This window comes from Rutilus rutilus (genome assembly GCF_951802725.1).
Source record: "Rutilus rutilus genome assembly, chromosome: 6".
Taxonomy (NCBI): Eukaryota; Metazoa; Chordata; class Actinopteri; order Cypriniformes; family Leuciscidae; genus Rutilus; species Rutilus rutilus.
In genome coordinates this window covers 31,283,835-31,303,238 of record NC_140214.1, presented here as the reverse complement: position 1 = coordinate 31,303,238, position 19,404 = coordinate 31,283,835, and the positions used below count along the sequence as shown (strand labels likewise).

Genomic DNA, 19,404 nt, shown 5'->3' with positions numbered 1-19,404 from the left:
TAATCTTTAAAACTTTGCAGACCTTTCACATTCACACACGGCTATATTACACACTGCATGAAAGGTGGTTTTCCAAAAAGCACAATAGGGGCACTTTAAAATTAGCTTTTTTTTTTTTTATTGCTAGTGACTTTTCTAGCATGAGTATTTTGCTTACAAAACTAATTCCCTGTATTAATTCTTTTGTGGTTATAGATGAGGATGTTTTACAGCAGCATTTAGTTTAGTGCTTTTAAAGCTAAAACATTTCTAGATAGTACTGAATTTAATTTGTTGATTGATGTAGTTGCATTATATATGTAGGATGCTTAGTATTATAGGAAATTTATACACAGATGCAAATCATACAATATATTTTATTCACAATTTGTTCGATGACACTGCACATACCAGACAGTGGTAATATTTTTAAATGAAAACATTGATATAAAACAGTAGAGAATTGTGGGTTGAAATGTGACATTTAGTGTGCGAAGAATGAGAAATGATTAAAGAAATGTCATCTGAACTGTGTCCGGGCTAATATCAGGTTTTCTGTAACAGCCTCTTCGGATCAGCCATGTGTCAGTGTACCTTTGGCACATATGGAATGGAATGATGATTTTCTGCTTTCTGCCGGTTAATCTCTCAATAAATATACTACAATCACCAGTGTTACACTGTAAGATTTGTTTCTAAATCACAGTGATTTCTCTAAAAACTAATTTGCGTGTAGAGTGTGTGTTCACATGCTTGGAGATGTATAGTTCTCAACCGGACGATCTGTTGCGTTTATCCTTCACGGGCTCGGGGGGTTCAACTTTTTTGTGCCCTCCGTGACGTCAGAACGAGGTACATCTGAAAGTGCAGTTTCTTCCACAGGTGTTAATCGGTGTAGATCATGAAGCCTGAGAAGGTGCTGTATTTGTTGTTGTTTCCCCCGTGGGCTTTGCCTCCGTCTAGTTTAATGTAGACCTCGTCTCCGGGCTCCAGGTGTAATATCACGCTGTTGCTGGCGTAGTCGTAGTTCTGATCTGCATCCTGCGCTATCGCGCTTGCACGCACCTGCAAGAAATATATTTTTAATCTCATCAGAGAAGTGCACATTAAGTTATGACTCCTTGGTACTTCCAAAGACTTAAAACAAAATTCTACCCATGGAAGTTTAACGTTATTCTCTTAAGACAAGACAACATTTCAGTTTGTCCACTGAAGAAGGCAGGTTTGTAGGCTGACGCACAGCAATGATTTTTATTTTTTTTGCAATATCAGATGTAGCTGAGAACTATTTTATTATTATATATATATATATATATATATATATAGAGAGAGAGAGAGAGCTTGTATAATAATAATGATCTAATCATTATAATATTCTTAAGACAAAATTTTAATAGCAATTTTAATTTAAATAGCATAAATTGGACAATATTTAAATTTTAATTGTTCAGTCTAGTTTTAGTGTGTAAGAAACATTCAACTTTAAAATATTCAATTAAACATTTTGTGTACATAGCAAAACATAATAAAGACACGTTTTTTTGCTTTATTTTTTCCCAAATAATATTTCTACTAATTAGTGCTGTCAAATCAATTAATCGCTTCTAACATAAAGATTTTTGTTTACATAATGTGTGGGTGTGGGTGTATATAGGTATATTATATGTAATGTATGTGTGTGCGTGTGTAAAAAAAAAAAAAAATGTTATATATATATATATATATATATATATATATACAGTAGTCAACATTTGAAGTGGATCAAAACCTTTCTCAAAGTTATACATGAATTTTGAACAATAACAGTTCTTGTCTTAGGCACCTTTGATCCAATTCAAACGTTGACTACTGTATATTATATGTCTGTGTGTGTGTATATATATATATATATATATATATATATATATATATATATATATATATATATATATATATATGTGTGTGTGTGTGTGTGTGTGTGTGTGTGTGTGTGTGTGTGTGTGTATTATGTGTGTGTGTGTGTTCATCAAAAGTGTATATATGAAGAGTTCAGATGCAAAAGCCTCTAAGTGCCATCTGAAATTTTCTTCTAGAATGACCACTTTTGCATCTGACCTCTTCATATACATACACACACACACACACACACACACACACACACACACACACACACACACACACACACACACACACACACACACACACTTTGTAAACAAATCTTTGTTAAATGCGATTAATCGATTTGTATAAGCACTACTTATACGAAACATGCTTAACTTATTTTTCAAAAAAAAAAAAAAATTTTTAAAATTAAGTTAAGCATATTTCTTATGCACCAAAACTAGATCGATTCGTTGAATAAAATAAATAGGCTATAACACCTGCGGACTGTGACAGCTGGATTTATGAAATACCTGATTATTCTTGCACAGATCAGCCCACATGCTGGTCCCGTCACCGCCTCTCATTAATACGTGATACACGAAAAAGTAGATCCCCGGGATGGAGCAGGTGAATTTACCACTCGAGGGGTCATAGTGGTTGCCCAAGTTAGTGACCACATCATCAAACTTCAGCACCTCGTATCCTTCGTGTTGCTTCTTGAGTCCTGCGTAGAAGGCGATTTTGGGGATGGTGCTGTACGTCGCTGCGCTTATGACACCGGTGACTCCGGGCGGACCGGGCAATCCAGGTGGCCCTGGTTCTCCTATGACCCCCGGGGGACCTGGAGGTCCGGGTGGACCCGGCTGACCCCTCGGACCGATCCTTCCTGAGCGCCCTGGCTCTCCTTTCGTACCGCGGATGAAAGTTGGTGGGGACTGAACTAAACGGTTGTCCACCGGTGCTGATGATGGAGACTTCGTTCCGGGCGGATCGCACACCATGCGGCATGCGCCGAGCATCTCGTAGCGCGGGTCGGATCCTGCCGCGCTGACCAGCACCGGGATGAGGATGACCAGCACCAGCACCATGACGACACCCAGCACTCCCGTGGCGAGCACCCGCGCTCTGACGCCCAGTCTCGACAGCACCGGGCGCGCCTCGCGCTGAGATTTACGCGCAATCTTGCTCGGCGCAGAAGCGATGTCCAAATCTAAACAATTAAACTTCCCTGCTGCTCCAGAGAAAGTCAGTTAACTTTGCTATGAAGACGTTATATAATTCCTGAACTAGTGGAAACGACACCTGAACGAAGTTTTAGTTTGAATGGAGAAAACGAATGAAAGTTAAACACTGGAGAAACAAACATAAATGTGTGTGTGAGAGATATGCATTACATCCCTGCAATCTCACCTGAGGGTGGGCGGTGGGTGGGTATGTCGTGAGACAGAGAGAGAGAGAGTGCGCGCGCACGTGAGCTGTATCTTTAGAAAAACAGATTGATGCGAGGCAAGTGGCCTAAAATCAAAAAGTAAACCCATTTTTGTTAGCTTCTTTTATAGCCAAATAAGATTAGTTAAACTGTGAAATCCAGGACATTTTAATTAAATGTCATGTTGGAGTTAAGTGTTGTCAAATGTGTTTTAGATAAATGTAATTTAAAAAAAAATAAAATTAGCAGACAATAATTTTACATTCTTAAATTTTTGCGGTTTCATGAATTGTGTATGTATAGGCCTACTGAAGTTTTGGGGTCAATGATGAATACATATTCAGTAAGGATGCATTTAATTGATCAAAAGTCACAGTAAAAACAAAAGTCACAGTAAAAACATTTACAATGTTACAAAAAAATTGTAACTTGTTATTCTGCACTTGTTATTCTGCACATCATACAGTTACTGTGTCTCCCAAAGTCTCTCCTTACCCATAAATCTGCTTGAGAAATGTAATCAATTCCACCCATTCAGAGTGATGGAGCACCTTAAAAGTGCCACACATTGTCATCTTAGACACTAATATCTATATGACTCACAATGAAGTTCTCACCTCGTCAAACTGAAGGAGGACAGGTATTTGTGAATGAGAAAGAGATCTGCTGCCTATAATGAAGATTATTACACCCTGAGAAAGCTCTGGCCTGTGAAAAGGATTAATTAAAACAGAAATGATATTCATTCAGACTGTGACAATAAACCATAATATTCACACAGAAGATTCGTACACGTGCCATATCTCATGTGAAGAAGCATGATAGATTAGCATGAGAAGCTCACTGCTTCACTCACACCTCTTGTAGTGTATGTACACAGACAAACACAGATGCACCAGTGCACACACACACACACACACACACACACCCTCTCTGAGTCAATGAGCACTTGTGTCCTGCCTTGTCCTCTCCAGCTGGCATTCTCAGTGGTTTACTCAGCGTGATTGGATGATCACTGCTATATCATGAGTCACATGCCATCTTCATGTGCACAGCAGTGCTCCAACAGACAAAGAAGCATCAAGCAACTTTTTCCAATAATATGTATTTACTTGTATCACACGTTGTGTTGTATATGTAAATGCATAGGACAAAAGTAAACAGATGTTCAATAAGCAATGCTCTCGAGTCTACTTGTGACCTCAAATGAAATCGAAATGAACACATGAAAACCCTTGGGAAGACTGCAATTGTTTGTTGATTGAAAAGTAGGGCTGCACGATTTGGGGGAAACGTCATATTGCGATTATTGAGGTCAATATTGTGATTGCGATATAATAAACAAATGGTTTCATGAGTCAACTTGCTTGGTTCTCAAGGAAAATGCACACACAGATTAGTGATAATGCTGAAATGTGTATTTCTCAACTCAAACTAGCAACAACAACTAAATGCACATTGTTTTCTAATTAAAATAAGATTTTTTTGCAAAATTAAATAATGACATCTTTGCATTACTGCTTTGTTATTGTCTAAATAGTACAATAGTATAAAATAAATAGAACAATAAATAAGAACATTTGAATGCTCATGAAAATAAGACATTTTGGATGTATAAAAATAAGATACATACATGTTCATTTTTCTCAATACAAAAAATAGGCTATCTCACCTAAAGCTGTAAACAGACAGAGAGCCCTGTCAGCTGGTATTATTATTAAAGGAGTTAAAGTAGGCTATAGTGATATGAAAAATATCTTAATTTTGTGTGTGTAACTGTCTCTAGAATAATGAACAGACACAATTCAAGTTAAGATGCTTGACACCTGAAAGAAGGAGAAAAGGGATAAAAAAAGGAACAGCAACAATGTAGCCCCACAGTAGAGACGGACTCTTCCTAGCAGCCTATGAGTAAAAAACATTGAGAAAAAGCAGTTAGGACTTTGGTTTAAGAAACAAATACATCAACAAATACGTTTTAACTGTTTCCTTTATCCAAATGATGGGCTTTAATCTTTTGATGTCTGCATCGTAAGCTGTAGAGCGCTATATGCAGCACTGCTCGCCCCGGTGAACCGTCACAATCTATGTTTAAGGTCAGTTTGTTTTGTAGAGGAGATGTGTGCGGATAATTTGACTACAAAATCTTCAGCTCTATGAACATTGGACCTGAACCCTCCTGAATTAAAAACAAACTAGGCTGACCTAAGCATTCTGCTGCTCAGCATCTAGCCCTTCTCCTGCGAGAAACGTCTCGGTTACGTATGTAACCCTTGTTCCCTGAGTAGGGAACGGAGACGTTACATCAGTGACGACAAATGGGGTTTCGCTTAGAAAGCCTATCACCTTCGAGTATATAAAACGAGCCAATGGCAAAGAAATGCCATGGGTCTACGGAATTTGCATAGCGTAACTCCGCCCCACCTTGTGGGTATATAAAGAAGTACACCGGCAACATGCAGATATGTCTTCGCTGAGGAGCCCAGACTGAACTCAGGCGTTCCAGCGGTACAGCGGAAGTGGCAGGGAGACGTAACGTCTCCGTTCCTTACTCAGGGAATAAGGGTTACATACGTAACCGAGACGTTCCCTTTCGTGGTCACTACGAGTTACGTCAGTGACGACAAATGGGGTTCCCAGTCTAATCATGCCACCTCGGCTGTCTTCCAGTGCCCTGCGTAAGTCTGAGATCCCTGTCGTGAGACTAGCACGGACGAAGGACTCCTACTTAACACAGGAATACCAAGGTACACTGGGAAGCATATCTCAGCGGAAATATGCAATCAGTGCCAGCCCGGAGGGGGGGGGACTTAAGAATACACATATGACCTGGAGGGGCTGCATATGGAGTATCACTGGGTTGTCCAGCCGCAGGTGGAATATTTCAACCCCAGGGGTGGCAAGGTGGCTTGCCGAGGGAAAGACACATGCTCAGAGAGACTTACAGTGGAAATACAAATGCGGGGGTCGCCCAGAGGGGGAACCATGCACATGGAGGCACCTAGCCAAGCGCGAAAGCTGGCGGTGGCATAAATCTGGCGTTGGCGTCAACAGCGGCTGGAGGGACAGTCTCGATCATACCCTTCGCCAGTAGGGTGGTGACCTCCTCTCTCATGACAGGGGCATTGCCACCGACCATAGGGAAGTGGACTCCCCTGAAGCGGGAAGGAGACAGCGCAAACTGAATCGTGTACCTGAGCCTGATGGTCAGTAGCCGCGTCCTGCCAGAGGAGGCCAGGGAAGGACCAGCGGTCCACGGGGGCGTGCTCTGGCAGGGGTCTGGCGACAGAGGGGGACGAGAGTGGCGAGGCTCGTGAGCGGCGCACACTGTCATCCGAGAACTCTGTGTGCTCAGAGATGGGTGTATCAGTTCTTTCTTTGACCAAATTAGGGTGCTGCTCGTCGTGGGATGAGTGTCCGTCTGCTTGGCATCCATCTTAACCTGTTCTCTGCGCACTGGAAAAAGTCACGACGTGACCATACACGTGCCACACGTGCCACTGCCTAAACTGACTGGTCTTCTTATTAGCGGTGTAGAAAATGGGCAAACAGCTCTCAGAGAGAATGGGTTGTCATGTCCACACAAGCAGACAGGCACAATGTGGAGCTCTCAGTGTTTTCTCGATCTTGACGATTGAGCACTTGAATAACCCTAGTTCAATCATTACAGCTCTCTGAAAACTTTTAGCATATTGATGGTTATGACCATGTATTTGGTCTTCACTTTTTGGTGTGCACTTTGAAAACAGCTATTCCTGGTACACGTCTGTTTCTCTCCCCTTTTTAGTGCCAATAAGCAATTTTTGGTGATCCAAATACAATATTAAATTGTCTGACTTCAATGTCAATGTCTGTATTTTCATGTTTGTCCACATATAGATCTGAATTGACATAGGCCTACAGCTAATAGTCAAGTCACCCTCTTATTTATAGCGCTTTTAACAATATAGATTGTTTCAAAGCAGCTTTACAGTGATAATAGGAAATTAAAGTAACAGAGATGGTTTTGGCTTTATAGCAGCTCTAGAATAAAGTTATTGTCCAGCTAAAGTTAGCTTTGATTGATTCACTTCCGTTGCAAAGATCATTAGTTATTAACTTAGGGGCCGCTAACACAACATCATTCAGGTCGTCAGCCAGGTCATCATTCATTCAGGAACCGATTCTGGCTCGGGAACTGGCTCAGGCTCAGGAACAGGCTCGGGAACTGGCTCAGGAACAGGCTCGGGAACTGGCTCAAGCTCAGGAACAGACTCGGGCTCGGGAACAGGCTAAGACTCGGGAACAGACTCAGGCTCAGGAACAGGCTCAAGCTCAGGAACAGGCTCAGGGTCGGGAACAGATTCAGATACAGACTCGGGAACAGATACAGTTCTTGGGGCAGGAACAGGTCTAAGAACATGAACAGTTCTTGGGGCAGGAACAGGTCTAGGGACAGGAAGAGGTCGAGGAACAGAACAGGGAACAGGTATTGGCGGTCAGGCGGTGAGGCGGCAGCCATCCTGGCTGAGGGCTCAGGCAGTGAGGTGGCAGCCATCTTGGCTGAGGGCTCAGGCTGGGCAGTCATAACGTAAAGAAGCCTTGGGTCTGGCTGTGTTCCGGATCGAGGCATGACGCTCTCCAGACACCGGAGGACGGTCTCCCTACAGTCTAGTCCAGTCCGGTGGTGTCAGGGAGGTTGATGGGATGGTTGAATGTGGCCCCGATCTGGAAAACAAGGTACTCAGGCTCTCGTCGTCGAGGGCGCTGGTGACGGCGAGGCAGCAAAAGTCCTTGGTAAATGAAAAATTTGGCTCTCCTGAGCCATGACGATAATTCTCACCCTATCGTCCATTTTGGCCGGTCCAATCTTATGTCACGGTGTGGTGCAGGTAGAAGAAGAAGAAGAATCAAATGTTCCAATGCAAACTTTTACTCACAATATAAATCACATCGAAGACAGGCAGAAGGTTCACACACACTTAATACAACATAATCCAGACAATGAACGAGGTAACACACAGGGCTTAAATACAAAGGGAATACATCAGGGAAAGGAGACACAGCTGACAAGACTAACGAGGACACAGGTGTGACAGATGAACTAATGATGGTAACCTTGGAAACAAATGAGTGACGGGAAAACAGAACAAAGGAAGACATGTGACTAATGAAAACAAGACTCTGACAGAACACAACTCTGGATTCCATTCATATTAATGAATGAGGCATTTATATAGTGCTTTATTATGTACTACCGTACACCCAAAGCACTTTACTATCATATCAGGGGTCTCTCCTCAACCACCACCATATCATATGTTGGCAAAGGGTCAGTCAAGCTTGGAAAATAATACCTTTCCCGTATTTCAGTGGTAAACATGCAAAACCATCCTTTTTACATTCAACTAAGTGCCTCAAACAAAACTCTTAAATATCTTTAAACTGTCCCGTATTATATGCTGATATATGGCACATCATGTCCAAGTGTAAAAAGTGATCAGTTGACTTTACTTAAAGGCAACAGGATTCCTCACTTTTTTAAGTAAATCAACTTTGTGTGTAATTAACAAAATAAGTTATGTGACCTTGACAATTCCAAGTTACTCTGGCAAATAAAAGTTATTAAAACAAAAGAAAATGTGTTGTTAGTACTAACTTATTCTAATTAAATTGCAATTACTTAAAAATGTCAATCTACTTAACTTAAACGTAACAAGTTTTTGTTCTACTTAATTTGAGGAATCCCGTTGCCTTCAAAAAATGAAGTAACCACAACTTATTGTATAGTACTTATAATTCACTTGTGACTGATTTGATGTAATCTCATTTTATTAATTTCTTTGAAAGTCTTTAAAAAAGTGTAGGCTACTACAAATCTTTTTAAAAAAAAAGAAAAAGAAAATGTTCAAACCAGTTTATTCTACTTGCATAAACTGCACAAAAAACACTTCTCTGAAAAAAAAAAAAAAAAAAAAAACATTTTAAATTGTCAATCTGTAATTACTTTAAATGTCAGTGTATTCAGAAAAGCAAAAACTGTATTCAAAGCTATACATCCCCTTTGACTAAGTGGAAAAACAACTTTTTTACATTAAAAAAGCTGACTTAAATTCTGCTGCTGACGATGTAAAAATACATTGATGCTGGTCACCTTAAATTGAAATGTTCCTCATACCTGCAGGGCAGTCTATGTGAAATGCATGAGTTCAAACAAAATACATAAATAAGCATATGATGATTTTTGAAGGATCATGTGACACTAAAGACTGGAGTAATGATGCTGAAAATTCAGCTTTGATCACAGGAATAAATTATATTGAAAGACATAATACAAATACACTGTAAATAATTATTTTCATGATTTATCACAACTTTTTTCCTTTTGTCAAATCAACTTAATTAATGTGGTTCAGATAACATAATATTTTGAGTTTCTGTTGATTAAAGCAATCTCCTTTTAATTTCAGTGAACTCAACATTTTAAGGCAACCAGGTAACTTACTTTTTTAAGTTAAACCAACAATACCAGTTATTTAAAATGTCAAGCTCTACTTAACATTTTCTAGTGTATGCAATGAAAAAAATGTAATTAAAAGGTGAACATAAGTGTATGCGTAAAGTAAATGAAAAAACGCAAGTAACTACAATTTGGTTAAAATTAAGTAAACCTAACATACAAGTTTACGTATTTGTGAGCTGCGTGATATGCAAAAATTCTATCCATTGCAGTAGTTGTGTGGAATACTGCTTTATCATGTTTGGAGCTTAACAACCCCAGTTTCTATTCAACACCATTACAGGTGCATGGAAAAATGTCCTGGACATTCGGCTCAAAATAACTTTTGTGTCACAAAAACAAACACTCACAAAAATAAAAAAACACACGGGCTTATCCCTGTAAGTGGGGTGTTATTAAGTAGATGCTTTCCCTCTATGTTTCCAGCTGCCTCAAACATCGTGCTTCACGAGCCACGACCTCTCCAGAAGCGTGTTTTCTGTGGATCTCTGTGACTAATTGTTTCTATTGTGGTCTTTGTTAAGTTTGTCACTTGGCAGGTCTGTGGCACCGGGCCTGAGCCAGAATGGAGAGAGCAGATGAACAGAAAGGAAGAGTAGGTGCGACCACACCATCACCCCCTCAAAGCATGGCCTCTCACTGCGCTGCCACTCACTCCTGCCGAGGGATGATTAACTAGACTTACGTAACCAGACAGTTCTTTTACTTACTTTAGGACGTTCACACGCCCTATGCAAGCATAATTATGGATTCTTCAAATTAATTAATTTATACCAACAGTGGCAGTTCTGGCCAGTGGTGGACGAAGTAGTTGAGTTAATGTACAGATACCCTTTTAAAATATTACTCCAGTAACCTATTCCTTTTCAATTTTACCTGAGTAAAAGAACAAAAGTACTTGGTTTTTTTATGTACTAAGTATTATGTACTAAGTATTAAAAGTAAAAAGTACTGATTGGTGAAGGGGGGGGGGGGGGGGGGGGGGGGGTTAATACTGTACTAGACACAGATAGCTGGCAGCACAAGTACATCACAGAGATGTCTATTTGATGCGTGTGTTTACATCTGGAAGCTGTTAATTTTTTAGAGTGTTTGCTCATCGGCAATACATCTATAGGACGTTTTATGTCAGATGTCAAATAGACGTTTAGAAAATGTAGATTATGATTATGATTTAGAATTATGTTTATGATTTAGAATGTATGTAAAACTGACATCTTAAAGACGTCTATCAGATGTTAGTAAACAGCAGATGCTTTCCAGATGAAGTGATCTTTAAAAGACATCCCAGCTAACAATTTTTGGTTCCCATAACGTTAGTTTTTGGTACCCAGAACATTCTCAGAATGTTAGTTTATGGTTCCCAGAACGTTATTTTTTATGGTAACCACCCAGCAACGTTCTGGGAACGTTATTTTATTGTTACATAAAAATAAAACCAAAAAAGAACGTTCCCCTAACGTAAGTATTTGGTTCCCAAAAAAATAACCAAAAAATAACATTAGGGGAACGTTCTGTGTTAACTGGGATCTTGCAGACGTACGTGTGCTATCTGGTAGTCTGACTTGCCAAGTAGCCAGCACTAGTCAATAAGTAACATTATGGAATCACAACATCACTTGGAACCATCAATGCCAATGAAGAACCTTTATTTTTAAGAGTGCAGTTTGAGATTGTTCTTTGAGTATCCACCAACATGATGACATATTAGCCCCTTTCACACAGCAATCCCGGTAAATTACCGTAGAATTGCTAGAACAACTTTACCGGTAAATTCAAAAATGTGCTGTTCACACAAGCAACAGAGTTCTTGCTTATTACCGGTAAAAGACCATTCACACATCAGTTCCAAAATACTGGTAAACTCTGTCAAGATGTCATTAACCAGAAGTTTATGCCTTGTTCCTGAAGGGCTAGTTATTTTATCATATGTGACAGTTTCGCTAACTGTTGCTGACAAATCTATTAATCCGCACTGAGGAGGAGAGGCGCTTTAGTTTTGGTATCACTCCAATTTGAAGACATGTGTTGACAGTGCTGAGTTAAACGCGTTATCAATGCACCATTTTATGAATGGCCCAGAGCCGTTGCTCTTTCAACGGCTTCTGATTGGCCCAAATCACTTCTTACGTCAGCGCGTTCTGACCTCATATGTGCAAAATACCAGTAATCTTCATTCTGCGTTCACACAGCGCATATACCTTAATTTACTGGTAATGTTACAACTTCCCTTACTGGTAAATCGCCAGCACTGATAAAAATGATTTTGTGGTGAAGAAAATACTACAGAAAAAAACAATGTAATTTCTACATGAAAAAGTTAGTTCAGCCAAGAATAACAATAATAATAAAAAAAGTAAATTCTATATTAATAATCAATTCAAGAATGTAGAAATTTAAGTATAAATATTAACTTTGTAAAATTACTCAACTTTTCTGATACTGGTGTTCCCATCATGCACTGGGACTTGAATAATTAATGAGGTTGATTTTTCACTATTTTGTGAAATTATCATTATCATTGCTTTTGTTGTTAGGATTAGAAACTTGCCATTTTGTGACATTTGGAGTTCATTTTCTACTCAAAATGACACAAAACCGATCCATCAAATGTTACCGTCATTGTGTATTGTCTACCAAGTATTGAGATCACAGCGTTCACATAATGTGTTTTCTATGATTTGTAGATTTGGTATCTTACACAATATCTATCGTATCATTTATTAAGATATTTGTTAGTAAAGCATATATATAATAGTTGTGGTTTAATTCAATGTTATATTGTTTGAGTGAAATATATTGCAAAGAAAACTTCAACTATATAGGTATTACTCAACCTTTTACTAGCCAAGTAAAAATGACTTATTTTCTTTGTTAATTTCACTCAACTTAGTTAAAGGTACAATATGCAAGAATTTTTGGCCTCTAGAGGGCGCTACATTCCAAACAACAACAACGGCGTAGCTTGATGACGATGTGAAGGAGCGTGGAATGATGGGAACTGTCGTTTTAAACTCCACCGTGGATGTAAATCAGTCAGACGGGAATCGAAAAATCATGTTCATGGATGAGGTTAAGTTTTATTTTTATAATGACATGCTTTTTGTGGCGAGGGGGGCGTGGTTCAGCGCGGTCTGTAATGGGAGAGAGAAGAGACGAGCGTCCCGCAAGTAGGTCAAGTGCAAATGACGAACACCTGTGTCCTATTGCCGTGATCCGTGTGGAGAGACCGCTTTTAAGCCGCGCGCTGGAACGAGAGAGAGACTGAAGAGAAAATTTGACGCAGAGAAAGAAAACCGGTGGATCCGAGCTCTCATTTTTGAACTGTTTTGTGCCGTCGCGGTTGCCACGGTGAACGCGACTTTTGTTTGTTTTGTTTTATTTTAATAAAGTACGAGTCCCAGTCACGCCGACTCGTCTTCTTCCTTCCTGACTCTTGAACCTCATCACACTTTTATTTCATTAAAATGAATTAACCGCAAGAAAAGTAAGGTTTAATACTAAATTGGTTATCACAGATGTTACTGTATGTCGAATTCATTGTTGTGATAACGCAGCGCAGTTTTACGTGTTCTAAACAATTGTTGTAAAAGTACATTCGAACATACCCACATCATTTGCCAAAATACTGATTAATCTTTATGTATAACACATGCTATATTTATTTACATGGCCATAAACACCAGACGTGATAAACAATGTCAATAAACTAGACACAAACCTAAAGCAATAATACTTTCCTTACATAAACATAACTATTACCGAATGCTACATTTGGAAAATATAAAATTAAGCATGCTTTGTCGACAGAACCAGCTGCAATCGGTAAAGAATAATTGTGTTCCATAGCGACTGCACGAAACAAGCTAACGTGTGTTGCTTGATAGACGCTACAACTACAACTTCCGCATTTGTCAAGGACTCCACGCAGTACGAGCAGAAACCGAGGGTAACGCTGATATGATGCAATTGACTGGCGACTCCCAGCTCCCCCCTGCTCTAACGCCCCGTTTCCTTGGTTAAAATCGCAATTTTCTCACGATTTAAAAATAGTTGGAAACATTTGGAATATTGTAAGTAATCAACTTAACAAAATATATAACACTGGCCTTGAGATTATGGGATATTTTAATGCTAAATTTTTGCATATTGTACCTTTAAGTAGAGTTTACTTAATTGCATATGTGAAATTTACTTAATTTGTCTTTAGCAAGTTTTTGCACGTATATTTTTTAAGTAAAATTTAAGTATATATATATATATATTTTTTTTTTTTTTTGGTGTAATTTACCGGTATATTTGAAAAGGTCCTGTTCACACATGATCTGTTACCGGTAATTCACCACTAAAGACGGTATGTGTGAAAGGGTCTAGAATTTTCTATTTAAATTGAATGACTGGAAGAAGGACTCATCTGGACTGGTTTGAATAATAACACATTTTTTATTCCACTAGAAACCTTGTTGGAACCTTGGGTTATTTGGGTTTAATCCAACCTTGTTGTTCTAATACACAGATTTGCCCGCTGTTGCTTTGTAAAGCATTCAAAAGGGCTTAATGATTGTTCTCTCCACCTTTTAATTAATCCTGAAACTGAAGCAAACATTGAGTTTGTTGACGGAGACATATGGGCTGCAGAGAGTGTTTCTGCACAGTTGACAGATCTTTGAGTTCACCAATTCGGCTCAATAGATCTAGTCTAGTATTGATCAATTACTCTGTACACTCCTCAGACAGCAGGGAGGAAAAGTATTGGATAACCTTGATAAGAAAGAGATTTATCACAATCACCATGGCAACCCTGACCATTTTCTTAGTACATTTCATTAGCATTTTTTGTGCATCTACATATTCACCCATCCACATTGTTTGTGGTGTATGTGCTATTGAAGACCAAACTTAGAGAGATCTCGGTGAACTTTGAAATGCTGTGGCCTTAAATGTGTTTGAACACTTTTGGGTACATTAATCACACTTGAAGTTCCACAAACAACTTTTTTGCAACGTTTTGAAATGTGTGATTGTGGTATAATTCTTTCATAATGAAATGGCACTCATACACTGTAAATATACAGTATATATTAGTGCTGTCAGATCGATTAATCACCATTAATCGATCTGACAGCACTAAAATGGTAGCAACATTTTAGTTTTTATGGATTTAACTTAAATTTACATTTAAAAAAAGCATATTTAATTAACTGATATAATGTTAAAACACCAACTTACCAAAGCACTCTGTTTTGTACATTTATAATACACAGACAACAGGTGGTAATGAGAAAAACACGCTTACTGTAGAATCAAAACGCATTAAAAGTATCTTTTCCACATGAGATAATTGTTATGAATATACTGTATATGGAAGATGCACAGTGTCATACACACAAACACAAAACACAATCATGGTAACACACATGACACTAAAATAATGCAATGAACATGTATTTAACAACATAAGATGTAGCATAAAACCCACATAACTGATAAGAAAAACATCAAATGTCTACGTTTTCACTGTGAATTATAAGGTGACTGTATATTTAATAGTATTTTACAATAAAAATATACGAAACTTACCATTAGATTTATTACAATTTTACACTAAGGGAACTTCGCAAGCATTTTTTTAATACCATTAAAATTACAATATTTTTATTTTACAGTGTATCTTTTTAAATGTGGTTTACAATTCAGATTTTTAAAGTCAGGATTTTAGTTATGAAATAAACCACTTATTTTTAAAACAATAAAACTAATCTTGACAGAGGAGCTTCTCTTTCTAAGATGGCTTTCATATTATGAAGCAAATGTTTAAAGATAATGCAAAAAAAAAAAAAAAAAAACAGTTCAATATCAACAACTTGTTCCAAGATGCAGTCAGCTTTGTATCTATAGGCACTGGAGTTGTTTGTGCTTATGTAATGGGTGAACATGCTCGGAGACCCTACTGGGTGTTAGCGGTTCAGGACTGGCACACGTTCACACCATGTCTCTCTCCTTCTGCTGTCCGTGACAGAGGGGAAGCATTACTAATCTGCCTCAAACAGAGCAACAGAGACTCTCAGAGATGAAGAGCCATGGAGATATAGAAAAACGTGTACATGGAAGAGAGAAACTAGCATATAAACAAGCATGTAAAACCACTTTTGTTCTGCTCTGACAATGAGTCTTCTCCGTGTTACCGAGCAACATTTCCATAAAAAAGCCTAAGCCTATAAGCTGAATCACACTGCGGTACAAATTTGTTTGAGTCCAGGAGCTAAAATAAATTCTGAAAACCAATCCATGATATTCATGAGATTCCTAGATTCACATGGTGCATCATATTTAGGTACTGAAGATCAATGGAAAACTTGAACTTGAAATGTGAGTTTGAAAGAAAGAAAAAACCTTGAGCGTGAGGCTGAGGTGCCAGTTTGGAAACCCACCGAACAATAGAGCTATGATTGCCATTTTGCTTTTTGTGACTGCGTATCGGAGGGTTTGTTCTCGTAATGGCAAGAGCCTGACTAAATGCATGTCTTAATTGTAACGTTTAAAGGAACCACGCTGAGAATGGGAATGAAAGCAAAGAGAGTGACTCAAAGGTGAGAAAGCATGAACGATGGAGGTTGAGGCAGCGTCTGGAATATAAAACCAGATCTTTGTGGTGTTTTACATTGTTGCAATTGTTTAAATGATGCCCTTGTGCATGCTATTGTGCTATGCATTTCTGCTGAATTTTAAACAGATGGAAAAATAAGGCATATGATTGATTTACTAGTTAATAAGTGTTCCAATGAATACCTTTGTACGTTTCTAGGGAAATATATTGTAATGTGAAATAGCCTTAAGATTAAAATGATGTGTTTTGACAAACCAGTTCAAAAATACATGTTTCTGGAGTGCAGAATTATGAATGAATGATCAATCACATTCCCTGACATGAAAAATATATCCATATCATCTATACATACAGTGGGGAAAGTATTCAGACCCCCTTAAATTTTTCACTCTTTGGTATATTGCAGCCATTTGCTAAAATCATTTTTCCTCATTATTGTACACACAGCACCCCACACAGTACCCCACAGAATTGTTGACATTTTTGCACATTTATTAAAAAAGAAAAATTTAAATATCACATGGCCCTAAGTATTCAGACCCTTTGCTGTGACACTCATATATTTAACTCAGGTGCTGTCCATTTCTTCTGATCATCCTTGAGATGGTTCTACACCTTCATTTGAGTCCAGCTGTGTTTGATTATACTGATTGGACTTGATTAGGAAAGCCACACACCTGTCTATATAAGACCTTACAGCTCACAGTGCGTGTCAGAGCAAATGAGAATCATGAGGTCAAAGAAATGCCTGACGAGCTCAGAGACAGAATTGTGGCAAGGCACAGATCTGGCCAAGGTTACAAAAAAATGTCTGCTGCACTTAAGGTTCCTAAAAGCACAGTGGCCTCCATAATCCGTAAATGGAAGACGTTTGGGACAACCAGAACCCTTCCTAGAGCTGGCCGTCCGGCCAAACTAAGCTATCGGGGGAGAAGAGCCTTGGTGAGAGAGGTAAAGAAGAACCCAAAGATCACTGTGGCTGAGCTCCAGAGACGCAGTCGGAAGATGGGAGAAAGTTGTAGTAAGTCAACCATCACTGCAGCCATCCACCAGTCGGGGCTTTATGGCAGAGTGGCCCGACGGAAGCCTCTCCTCAGTGCAAGACATATGAAAGCACACCTGAAGGACTCCAAGATGGTGATAAATAAGATTCTCTGGTCTGATGAGACCAAGATAGAACTTTTTGGCCTTAATTCTAAGCGGTATGTGTGGAGAAAACCAGGCACTGCTCATCACCTGTCCAATACAGTCTCAACAGTGAAGCATGGTGGTGGCAGCATCATGCTGTGGGGGTGTTTTTCAGCTGCAGGGACAGGACGACTGGTTGCAATCGAGGGAAAGATGAATGCGGCCAAGTACAGGGATATCCTGGACGAAAACCTTCTCCAGAGTGCTCTGGACCTCAGACTGGGCCGAAGGTTCACCTTCCAACAAGACAATGACCCTAAGCACACAGCTAAAATAAGGAAGGAGTGGCTTCACCACAACTCCGTGACTGTTCTTGAATGGCCCAGCCAGAGCCCTGACTTAAACACAATTGAGCATCTCTGGAGAGACCTGAAAATGGCTGTCCACCAACGTTTACCATCCAACCTGACAGAACTTGAAAGGATCTGCAAGGAGGAATGGCAGAGGATACCCAAATCCAGTCCGTTCCCAAAAAGACTCATGGCTGTATTAGATCAAAAGGGTGCTTCTACTAAATACTGAGCAAAGGGTCTGAATACTTAGGACCATGTGATATTTCAGTTTTTCTTTTTTAATAAATGTGCAAAAAGGTCAACAATTCTGTGTTTTTCTGTCAATATGGGGTGCTGCTGTGTGTACAATAATGAGGAAAAAAAAATTACTTAAATGATTTTAGCAAATGGCTGCAATATAAGAAAGAGTGAAAAATTTAAGGGGGTCTGAATACTTTCCGTACCCACTGTATCTATATGGGTCCAAAAGTGAGATCACTACTGACCTTGATTTTGAATTTTTCTTATTTAATACATTTTGTTTATAGCAAATTATTAGCACGACAATTTGAGTTAGAAAAGTTACATTTAAAACTAATCTAAATGTCAGAATGTCTCAGTATTTTAATTGCCCTGTTTGCTTTAATGGCAGCAGCAAATGCTATTATTATGGAGAAGGCCCTAGACCAGGGCTGCGTCCGAAATCGTATACTCTAGTAATTACTTCACAACCACTAAAAAATATTTCGTTCTATGCGGAAAATGTTTCCGTTTTTAGTACATCATTGTCATGTAAATTTACTCTCTGTGTGATTTTCGAAACTTTTTTTAAGTACTAAAAGGCTTGCCAGTTAACAAATAATAGCAACATCATGTCAAGAGAATCATCGCAAGTGAAAATGATTATAACCATCTCAACAATGAAAACATCTTAGAATCTGTGTAGACAGAAGCCAGTTTTAATAACTCTTCCTTTGCTATGGAGAAACATCTCCTCCTGCCATGAATGTCTATTTAACATATAGGAAAAAAAATCACTTATTTGTTGTGAATGTATTTGTCACTGAATCGTTCATTCAAGAGATTCGTTCAAAAAATCTTTGCATGAGTCATTAAATCATGCATTTTAAAATTAATTCAATATTTTGCAAGAATTTTGCAAAATTAACATTTTGTCAGAATCTCTTATTAGAATTTAGAATCAGAATTAGACTTATTTTATTTGTTTATTCAAAATCGTGGGAGAATCGTGATCTCTATTTTACACAGTTTACTCAATTTATCCAGAATCGTGCAGCTCTAAAAAGAACTGTGATGTTTAGAACAGTCTTGATGTGGAACTGTGATGTTTAGAACATTCTGGATGTGGAACTGTGATGTTTAGAACATTCTGGATGTGGAACTGTGATGTTTAGAACATTCTTGATGTAGAACTGTGATGTTTAGAACATTCTTGATGTAGAACTGTGATGTTTAGAACATTCTGGATGTGGAACTATATTGTTTTGAACATTCTGGATGTGGAACTGTGATGTTTAGAACATTCTGGATGCGGAACTGTGATGTT

The 19,404-nt window shown here is 38.6% G+C and overlaps 1 protein-coding gene across 1 annotated transcript; it reads right to left on the bottom strand.

Annotated features, from left to right (window-relative positions):
* Positions 1-337: 337 nt before the first annotated feature.
* Positions 338-3,063, bottom strand: c1ql3b (complement component 1, q subcomponent-like 3b). The gene is made up of 2 exons (XM_084412180.1): positions 2,373-3,063; positions 338-1,044 (listed from the first exon to the last, which is right to left on the bottom strand). The coding sequence occupies exons 1-2, from the start codon at positions 2,928-2,930 to the stop codon at positions 865-867; spliced, it is 738 nt and encodes a 245-aa protein (XP_084268306.1). The 5' UTR covers positions 2,931-3,063; the 3' UTR covers positions 338-864.
* Between the last annotated feature and the right edge of the window lie 16,341 nt (positions 3,064-19,404).

What these genes read in the sequence shown, in the direction of transcription:
- c1ql3b (XM_084412180.1), bottom strand. Translation starts at nt 2,930, where the DNA reads ATGGTGCTGGTGCTGGTCATCCTCATCCCGGTGCTGGTCAGCGCGGCA. An exon ending in ATCTGTGCAAGAATAATCAG is followed by an intron (nt 1,045 to 2,372) that starts GTATTTCATAAA and finishes TATTTCTTGCAG; the next exon opens with GTGCGTGCAAGCGCGATAGC.